Genomic DNA, 10,737 nt, shown 5'->3' on the forward strand with positions numbered 1-10,737 from the left:
TTCAAAATCTGAGCCAAATTAGAGCAAGTAAAAGGTAAATTACTCACTCTAGAAACAGTATATAATCTTTGGATTCCAGCCTTGGCAGTGCACTAGTGAATACTTGGAGGGAGAAAACACTTGAGATGAGGAAGGCCCTTTGGCTCAAGGGAAATAGCCCAGATCTGTCGGGTAATAACTCAGCTGCTGCAGCAGAGAACCTTACTGTTCTACATTCACAAGCAGAGTGACGACCAGACTCGGCTGAGCGAGGCCTCACTTGCTGCCTGGTAAACAGTCTGTCAACTTTAGTGTGTTTAGCTTTGAATCATCTCAGACTTTACATCGAATGTTGGCATCACCCTTAAAGGCAATGACATAAGTGCTTTTTTAGGGATAATGTACATGTATGTGTGTGAGAGGGAGTTTTAGGTGTTTATCATGTTATTGTAGACACCTGTTTTTAAACGTGTTAAATTAGGTCTAAAATAGTTTGAGCTCCAACTTAATTCAACTTCTTCCTAATAACATCCAGCTGTATCACATCAGCATCCATGGTTTGTACAGATTATATTCACTGAGCCTTTGGGTGAGCTACTGGTGCTGAGACGCCTGTTTGAGACCTCTGCTGTAGGCTTTTTATGTGCAGTGTTACATATTTGCATCCCTGGAACTGTCACAGAAGCAGTAGATCTTTAAGCATTAATCAGAAAAGCACAGTATGACAATCAAGTCAAGACACTATTTTTATTAAGACAGCCAAAACTAGATCAAAGAATGTGAATAGATGATTTAAAGTTCAGAATGTGGTGAACACAGTGATGTTGGATCTCTGTATCCTGCCTGATGGACAATGTGAACTATTGATATAACAGCGTGGGTAAGTTATAATCACTGATGAATATATCTAGGGTCTTCTGATTGTATCAAGGACTATTCAGGGCTTTTTGTTTGTTTGTTTGTTTTATGTAGTTTTTTATGTACAAATTGCAAATGTGGCTTTGGTCACTTGACATTCAGCATAATTATGACTGATGTTGCAGAGTCTGGTTTTGTGAGATTGTTACCAGACTGTCTTGTTTGTTTGTTTGTTTGTTTGTTTTTGTTTTCTCTTGTCTCTTAGCGTTCTGCATGTTTTAAAAAAAACAAAACAAACAGTTTGTAACCAATCGGTATGGTAGATGAATAAGTCTGTCAAAAATATCAATAAAAAAATAAATAAAATTAAGTTCAGACTGTTGCACCACTCTGATGTCATTTGTTTAAGTTGTATAGTCTTATAGTATGGAAGATTTAACATGCCTAAACCAAAAAAGCGGAATATAATAGGCTTTTAATGTATTAATTGAATAATGTCAAATTTCAAAATAATTGTTTTTTTGAATAAATCAATGATTTTGTTTTAAATTGTGACATTAATGAAACGCCATATTTAATCACAACACGGAAAACAAAATGAAAAGCTGTATTATATTTCAGTTCTGTCCAGCACAGTGCCACAGTGACACTGTGACAGTGTCCTTACAAAACATGATTTTGGCCTTTTGGCGGAGGCTGACAACTGTGAGGCTGTAATTCTAGTTATAAAATCCACATTAATTCATGAAACAATATAATACAATGATATAATGTATAATTCTTCATAATGTGTCCTGTAACTAGTTGAGTACAAAGTACAGCAGACCTATAAAGGGACTTATCTGTAATCTGCGACACACACACAAACAAACACACAAATTAAACAAAAAAAACAAACTTCCCTCAAACCAGCAAGGTCACAGTGAGATTTCATCACTGCGTTCTCTCCGAGCGAAGCTCAGCTGAGGTAAAACACATGATCTGCTTGAATTCATCGGACTATAATTGAAGCTTTAATTCATAGACATCAGGAATGCTAAATCTTGCCACTAACCATTCAATTAATCAAACTTTATCTGTGTAGCACTTCTCACACAGGTTTGTGCAGTTCAAAGGGCTTCACAAAATATTGTACTTTTTACTCAACTATAGTTACACTGTACAGGTTTGTACAGCGCGTGCCAAATTGCAAAAGAGTGCAGTATGTCTTCAAATATTTACCGTATCTTACAAAGGGTTCATGATAGTCACCTGGGAGTGTATTGTCAAGTTAAAATGTGGGGACAGAGGCCACTGTGTCTGTGGCTGTGGCCTTGGTTGATAGTTGGTCAATACGAGATTTTCCTGGGAGACTTTTCTTTAGTTTAGTCCTAACCACTGGAAGCCTGTACAGGATTTCACAATTCAAATTTTAGCGAGTAATACTATTTAGCATAACAAGGCGTCAGTTACCACTCCTTTTTTTTTTTTTTGTTGATTTTGTTTTTTATTCCAGCTCCAGATGAACTGGTCACAGTGCCATGCTGTAGCCAGAGAGGAGATGAAGACGGATCCCTGATCATGATGGTCAAAGCTTGTAGAAGAAGGGAGGTCAATCTTTGCCTTCCGAAGTACGGTGCCATCTTCCTGTTACTGGCTGTGTTTGTCTTAACCTTTATACTACGTAACATGGATTTACAGGAGGTGAGATCTTGCTTCTGACTTGAATTTCCTGTTTGAAATATTCAGTATTAGTTAGTTGTTTTTTTTTTGCTCTGGATAACAGGAATGTTCTCTATAAATGTTTGTAAATGAATGTAGTTTAGGTTAAATTATATTTTTCTTCACAATCCTGTGATTGACTGACAGCAACACGCCCTGTAATGAAAAGATATATCTGGCATTATTCTATACTTTTGTTATTGTCTTATATAAAAGAAGACATAAAGCTTTACAAACAGATCACTGTAAAGTATAAAAAAAGTGTTGAGAAAACTGATCTTTGATAAGGACTCAGAACATTAGACATTAAACTCCCTGAAAATCAATTTTTTCTGTCAACTTGTTTCTGTGAGTTACAGGATCCTACATGAAGGCACTGTTTTCTATCATTTCTATATATTCTAAGTTTCCTGATATTAAAGTTAATCTGTGGCATAGCAATGGCATCAAAACATATAGTTTCCTCTCTGAACTGATTTCCTGTCCATTTATTTCCACTTTGTCTTCCGTCGGCAAAAAATTAAAATTCTGTCACTTATAAATCTACATGTTTCACAGCTTGTTGAGTGACTCTGTGTGCATGGGTGTGTGTGTAGGTGTATATCAGTCTGTAAAAGCATCTGCAGACTTGTAATGTACAAATGTAGACAGCAATATACAAAAAAAACATTAAGTGATTGGTGCAGTACAAATAAATTTGATTTATTGAAATTGAGTATAAGGATATTATGACTGTAAAGATTCAGTAGAGGAAATCAGTGAAGGATAATGGCTTATACTTGTTTTCACCTCACCAGTGGAGTCTGGGAAAAGATAAAAGTCCCTGCAGGCTTAGTCTTTCAACCATAAAAATCTTCCTCTTTCATGTCAACAGAAATTGTGTGTTGTGTGGCAGGAAACATCTTCTGTTTCATTTAGTTGATCCGTCTTTTTATGCATTTATTTGATGAATCTTTATCACCATCTCACTTTCAGCATAAAGTGAACTCCACAGTGATACTTGCGAGAGTTTCCACTGACCAATACATGCATCACGGCTTCTGCACCTTCCGACCACTGTCCAATGAGGACGCTCTGGAAGAAGACCTCATACTAGACTCCATTGCTTGGCCTGAAGCTCCAGCTCTGGTTTCTCTGGAGCAGACCAGCGATCCTTCCCACAGCACCTTCACAATTCCCCCAAAGAAGGGAGGAGGACAGTGGCATGTAGGAGATCAGCTGGAGGTTATGATCCAAATGTATGACTTCCAGGGCCAACCCAAGAAGTCTGGAGGAGACTTCTTAGTCGCCCGTCTGCACGACCAGGCTCTAGGTGCAGGTGTGGCTGGGCAAGTGGTGGATCATCTCAATGGCTACTATTCTGCTGTGTTCACTTTACTCTGGGAGGGAAGCGCGGAGGTTGAGGTGATGCTAAAAGCTATCATGTTCAATGTGGTTGTAAGTCTATCTTCAAATTGACCGTTAGCTAAACCCCATGCTCCTTAGATACTGTTGCTATGTCTGTCAACATTCCCTTCTCACTAGGCACACACAGCTTACAAATTCAACAGTGGAAGATTTACCACTGAAATTCTTGGTTAACCCATTTTCAAAACAATGCGGCCTTGCAGGCGTCTCATTTCTTGCCATATTTTGTCTACCTACTTGTCGTTAGCAACTGTAGCTAACTAGCTGATTCAGCTAAGCCTGAGTTGGTTGAAAACTGACAATTGTAATGTTTCAAGCTGATTCACTATAAAACAAGAAACCTGGAAAGTGAGTCTTAAATACACTTGATGGCCACATACAGTACACATACAGCCTACATGATATCAAGCTAAAAGACTGAGGCTAAAGCTTCATATCCCAGGCAAAATGTTGGCATCCTGACTAATGACCCACGTAGAAGACCTGTCCATGTTCTGCCATGTAGAGCTAGTTAGACATATTGGTACCACTTTACAATGAGACTACCCTTATAAAAGGATTTATAAATGGTTTATAATTAGGTTATTAATTTGGTTGTTAACACTTTATAAATCATAAATAAACCATTATAAACACAGTTTTCATATATTAATGCAGGTTCACTATTTAGCAAGATCAAGTTGATGCTTACAACTCATTAATCAGACTAATGAGTTACTGCCATTTATAACTGGTAAAAGGAGCCTCATTGTAACTTATTCATAAATGATGTGTTTTACACTTTACAGTAAGGCTTCCATTTATCAGTTATAAATGTTTGTAACTACCTGCAATGCTAAATTCCTAAAGAAGATACCAACCAGGAAAAAAGTATCTCCATTTTAACAGCCATTGTGCAGTACAATCTGATAGCATGAGTCATAATATATATAAATCATAATTTATACAAATATGTGATGAAGCAGCAGGTACAAATGCTGGATGATAGAGAAAACAAAGAAAGACATTAGTTAGATTTAAAATCCATATATAAATATAACCAGTCTGAGTCTTCACTTGTTTGTTCATAAAACTGCTTCAAATGCTCAAACAAACTGGCTTCAGCAGTAGCAGATGTGTCTGTACCGTCTGTACCGCTAACACGAGCCAAGCTGAGCCGTGTCTATGGAGATGTCATGCGGCGTGCCATAAAACTGTTGTAAAACATGAGCGGTGTTCACTCTGGCTCACGTTCACGTTCAATTGTAAACTGATTCATTCAGTTCAGCGTTCAGTGAACACGTTCATGCACAACACTAGTTATAGTGCAATGCATGTTGCCATACTTGTCAATGTGACACTGCACTCAAAATAGCAGTGTGTGTATGGAAGTATGTAAATTGAGACAGTCAACACAAAATCCTGTTGCTGTCAGACAATACCGACCGATAACAGCCGGAATCTGCCCAAATGTGAAAGTATATATGGGCCAGGGTCGGGCCTATGTTGGGCAAGAAGTTTCATTTTACTATCTTTTGGTTTAGTGTTTTTTATTTTTGCAAGGGATTTAGCTAGCAGTCATTTCTCTAGACATAATTGTGTGCATTTTTATTTATATTCCCTTGTACTACTTTACTTTTCAGAAGCAAAAGAATGTGCTGTTGGACTGTTTCTCTCTCCTATCAGGTGACGCTGGTTCACCCTAGTGAGGCCATCACAGTGCTGCAAAGACTGAACAGCGAACAGCCAGACAGGATTTACTTCCAAAGCGTCTTCCACTCAGGCTCGGTGTCTGAGACTGCCACCTGTAACGTATGCCTGCATCCAACCCATAAGCCGTTATGCAACTACACTGACCTCCATACAGGTGAGCCGTGGTTCTGCTACAAGCCAAAGACGCTGAGCTGTGATGCCAGGATCAACCACTCTAGAGGAGGATTTACAAAAAACCTCAAGGACAAGGAGGAGAAGCTCTTTCAAAAGTGAGGTAGTGGAGAGACTGGTAGTGAGGATGGGCTTTTTGTGCAACTTCTAATAAATACATATGTAGAGTGTTATCTACATGACATGGAGTGACATTAGCAAGCTTCCTGGTAAATGTAAGTCCAGTATTGAAATTCCTTTTAGCTGTGGTTTGGACTCCACCAACTCCCTAGGGAAATATCTTAGTGAGTGGAGTGGAGCATTTTAGCATCTATCCACTCGATAGATGCTAAAATGCTTTGTAGTGCAGAGGAGAACTGCAAATTCTCTGTGGGTTTGCAAGCAAAGCCTGTCACATTATAAACAACCATTGGACCCATTGTTTATGTGAAATTTTTGAGTAGTGCAGCTTTAACTCACAAAATGGATTTATAGGCTACGTTTTTTTTTTTTAAAGCAGTCCCAAATTAGTGATATGCTGTCCTGTTTTAACCTCATTAAATTATAAAAATTCTTGTCCTCATTTGTTGTATGTATGTATATGTTGTTGATACTGTAGTATGTGTAACAGATATTTCATTACGTGTTTTCCATCAGTAATGTCAACATGAAAGTCTCCATTCAAGCCTCACAATCTGCCAATGTCACCGTATGGTCCAACAAGACAGGTAAAGCATTATTTTTACAACCGTAACCACTGCTTATAACTACAATAATTCAAAATTGAATAAGCTACAGATTGTTAGAAGTAAAACAGCAAGAAAATTTATGCTCACAACACTCAAGCTGGCCTTGATACATCTCTCTACCTATGTAAAACAGATTAAAAGGCTAAAAGTAAAAAGTGGCCTCAACTTTAACCATTACATTACAGTTACACTACCATTACAACAACTGAACAACTGCCACTTTTCTGCTTTGGGAAAGTGGGTAAGTGATGACCATTTTTACACTGGCTGTAGCTGCTATTTTTTAGCTGCCAGCAGGTAGCCACATTTGTCAGTTAAAACAGATACACTCAGGTTCTTGTTGGCATTAAAAGTTTTCCTACAACTGAGGTAGACGAGGTTGGTATATGTAAAATCCAAATAGCTTCTGATCACATGAGGAAGCTACAAAATCTTATAGCCACCATTTAGGCCTGTAAATTGTTGTTACTGTATTTGATCCTCAAAACATTTTGGGAAGACATTTGCTTTTAAGGATAATGCTAACAATCTTTAGATTTTAATAATTATCAGCAAATCCCATTGAAAACCAACAATGAATTGATCCGTCTAACAAGTATTGACTGTGAATCCAAAATCTGTGCATTAATCCACTGCTGAAAACAGTCCCCAACAAATTAACAACATGCCCTCATTTGAATGAGGTTAAAAGAACTACTGTGCCCATTTGTTTTAGGAAATTACTGAGGCTTTTCTCAAAATAAAACTATGTATTTGCAACGCATTTATAAACATTTATGTCCTCAGGAGTAACAAATTGACGTGGGGCTACGAGGTTCAGGAGAGACAGTGGTATTGGTTTCGTCATGCATTTGTTGCCAATAAGAAATGATACAATAACATCTCCTTATCTCATGTCAACCAGAAGGGAAGAACAGTAGTGTGAAGTATGGACATTCTGGCTATTACTACCAAGGAGAGTGGCGAGCACTTGGTGGACCCACAGTTCGCCAATTCAACACCTCCTCTGCCATCAGTCAGTGTCTGAAAGGCAAAGCGGTCCACCTGTACGGGGACTCCACCATCAGGCAGTGGTTTGAACACCTCAACGAAGCGCTACCAGGTAGCTGATCAACAGGGATTTCTGGCATTCATTTTATTTTATTCTTACTGAGGTTTAATTTGTTCCCTATGTAATACATTTAGATCTCAAAGAGTTCAAACTACACAACCTGAAGCAAGCTGGACCTTTCATGGCCTTTAACTATGCAAAAAACATCATGGTGACGTACCGCTGCCATGGTCCTCCTATACGTTTCGGCACTGTTCCAACCAGCCAGCTCCGTTACATCGCCAATGAACTAGATGGCTTAACCGGAGGCAGCAACACCATCGTGGTTCTTGGCATCTGGTCTCACTTTAGCACTTTCCCCATCGAGGTGTACATCCGGAGGATGCAGAGCATCCGCAGGGCAGTGCTGCGGCTGTTGGACAGGGCTCCAGAAACGCTGGTCATCATCCGGACTGCAAACCCGAAAGCGTTGACACTTTATGAGACGCTGACCAACAGCGACTGGTACTCGCTGCAGCGCGACAAGGTGCTCAGGGCTGTGTTCAAAGGATTGAATGTTCGTCTGGTGGATGCTTGGGAGATGGGCCTGGCCCACCACCTGCCGCACAGCCTCCACCCACAACCTCCCATTATAAGGAATATGATTGATGTTCTCTTGTCCTACGTATGTCCTCAAAATGATGGATAGATGTGTTTGTTGGGAAGGAAGATTCAAATGCACACTTGATCATCATTCTGCTGGCCTTGGCCGAGTAAGGTGCAGGAGGTCTCCAGGTGCGCCAGTGAAGGCCAGAGGCCCAACCGATGTCACCAGCAGGATGCCATCTGATGAGGCACAGTCATCTTCAGCAATGTCACCAAAGATGCACGGGGAGCAGCCGTCCTTGTCACGATCAACGGTGCTGAAGCTGTAAGCCATTCTGGTCGATGCCTGGATAGGTACCACGGATGCCGTCACCTTTAAACAAAATTTGGAACAATTTGGTCTGGAGTTACAAGATGACGAAACAAAGAATTTCCCAATAAACAAAAGTACTTAGTATTGTCAGTTCAGCAAAGTTGTGTTCATCAATAAACTTTCAGCTTCTCATTTTTAGGATGAAAATTATGTCATTTCTTCTTTCATTTGAAAGCAGCTGTGTGAAGCATTTTATCACTACAAACTGTCAGTCTCCAGCTGCTCTCCACTCACTGTGTATCAGAGTTGGATTTGAAGCTGCTGGATTGCTTTACACCACAAAACAGAAAGAGGGCGCTGTTGTTTCAGAAAACAGCTGAAGCCGGCAGAGTTGGTGCTGACCTGGGAAAATCACTTCTAATGTGCATCATTGACTTGTAAGTTTAATTTACACTCACTCAGAACATTGAAAAGAGCACACAAAAATTATGAATAAAATTCAAATAAATAGAATATTTGTGTTTGTATAAAAAAGGGACAGTGAGGAAAGCTAAAGAGCAGCAGTTAAAACGGCTGCAGTACCTGTGTTTCCACTGTATTTGCCCACATGCAGTTTGAAAGCTGTGTCCTCATCTCCCAGTCTAAAGTCGTGGTACTCAGCGAAAGCAGTGCCACCTTCATGGTCCCACAAGTCCACCCTAAGGGTCCACTTCTTGGTCTTGTCCTTGGTCACAGAGGAAACCTTCTCCAGACCGAGCCAGTGGTCCTCTGAGGGAATCAGCAGAGCATTGCCATGACATGTATATGCACCAATTTCCACAAACAAACTATGTACCAAAGAGTTTGGCCCTTTACAAAACAACAGTTATCTGACTAAACTGACACCTGCTTCAACCTGGGAGATTCAGGAAATCACTAACCAAAGTAGAATCAGATGAGGCAGACTGAGAGAAGGGAATATTGCCATAAAACTTCCACACTGAAGCCCAGTTGGTAATAAGACCGTTTCTGGAAATACTATGAGTTTTTATTCACAAGGCTGTGAAGAAGTCTCCAATCAGTAGTCACATGATCACACCTGAGGCAGGGAGGGAGGATAGATGAACCACTCCTGCCTGGAAAGGAACCGCCCTCCTCAGGTGAACCACTTAACCAATATGAGAGGTCATATACACCTCTTTCCTTCCTTTTTCTTTTTTTTTATTTCTTTATTAACCTCAGTTATGGTGGGTGTACGTCCTGGCATAAACCACACACACGTCAAAAAGAAATTTGAAAAGAAATGAAATAAAAAAGCTCAGCATTCATGAACCTTGGATTCCAGCTTCATCTATGTGTCTCAAACACACTCAGCCGACCCCATTAGCCGCTAGACTTGAAGCAGCTAACTGTCTACCTCTGAGAGATAACCTGTGCTTTGGGTTCAGTGAAATGTGAGCCGTTATCTGCTGGTGTTAGAGGCTAAAAGGAGAGTTACATGTGTAACTATGGTTCTATGAGTTCTGGATGACTGTCAGATGTTTAGGCATTAAAACTGTTGGAATAGGAGTCAACTGTTTGATGGAGCTCTCAGGAGAAACTTGGCAACTTGTAAAGCTGGAAAATGTTAAGTGACCATATATTTATAAGATCTTTGTTGATCAGTGACTGATCAATATTTTCATTGAACAAGGACCATGTAAGGCCACTGCAGGATGTAAATAATGGCTGCCAGGCACATTATTTACAGGACATCAACAGAATGCCATTAACAAATGAATGATATGGATTTATTTACAGTTAGCAGGTAGATTTAATTCCCAGTTTGTTGACCACACCTCCATAGCAACACTGGCACAACAGGTATTTTATCTCCCAAGTTTTGTTTCTCTTGTTAGCCATCACTTTGAATGCTGTTGTAAACCTGGGATGTGCGAGCAGTGCCACACTGTGGCCTGGATCACTTCAGCCTGATTGTGAGTCTCGAGTGCAGCCATCGCTCCATCCTCTGACAGTAAGTTTAATGAAACAATGTAAATCTGTCTCAAACTGGTTCATATCACCAGACACTTGTAATCCAGCGAGGTGGGAGTCTCTCATTCTAACTTGTCGTCAGTGGAGAATAAAACTGCAAAGTGGAATTTATAACGGCCTTTATATTAAATAATATTCAATCTTTAACCTCACCTGACACCTATCATTTCAAAATCTCTGAACTGTTTAATGTACAACGTCACTTTGAGGATTTTGATGGCAGCACAATCCCACATTAA

General features: G+C 39.8%; 1 protein-coding gene across 3 annotated transcripts; it reads left to right on the forward strand.

The window, feature by feature from the left end:
* The first annotated feature begins 2,287 nt into the window (after positions 1–2,287).
* LOC111224507 (NXPE family member 3-like) lies at positions 2,288–10,211 on the forward strand. Of its 3 annotated transcripts, none has more exons than XM_022749015.1 (6): positions 2,288–2,520; positions 3,514–3,975; positions 5,611–5,906; positions 6,445–6,515; positions 7,444–7,638; positions 7,722–10,211. In XM_022749015.1, exons 1-6 carry the CDS (start codon positions 2,398–2,400, stop codon positions 8,273–8,275), a joined length of 1,701 nt encoding a protein of 566 aa, XP_022604736.1. In that variant the 5' UTR covers positions 2,288–2,397; the 3' UTR covers positions 8,276–10,211. The 3 variants fall into 3 exon arrangements, with proteins under 3 accessions (XP_022604736.1, XP_022604735.1, XP_022604737.1); XM_022749014.1 differs by having other exon boundaries at positions 2,289–2,520; positions 7,441–7,638; XM_022749016.1 differs by having other exon boundaries at positions 2,291–2,520; positions 3,514–3,942; positions 7,441–7,638.
* Positions 10,212–10,737: the final 526 nt, after the last annotated feature.

The sequence above is a fragment of the Seriola dumerili genome, unplaced genomic scaffold (assembly GCF_002260705.1).
Source record: "Seriola dumerili isolate Sdu_G_001 unplaced genomic scaffold, Sdu_1.0 BDQW01000138.1, whole genome shotgun sequence".
Classification (NCBI taxonomy): domain Eukaryota; kingdom Metazoa; phylum Chordata; class Actinopteri; order Carangiformes; family Carangidae; genus Seriola; species Seriola dumerili.

Coding starts and splice junctions, on each gene's coding strand:
- LOC111224507 (XM_022749014.1), top strand. CDS start 2,398: ATGATGGTCAAAGCTTGTAGAAGAAGGGAGGTCAATCTTTGCCTTCCG. Junction 3,976..5,610: donor CTATCATGTTCAATGTGGTT/GTAAGTCTATCT, acceptor CTCTCCTATCAG/GTGACGCTGGTTCACCCTAG. Junction 6,516..7,440: donor CGTATGGTCCAACAAGACAG/GTAAAGCATTAT, acceptor CATGTCAACCAG/AAGGGAAGAACAGTAGTGTG.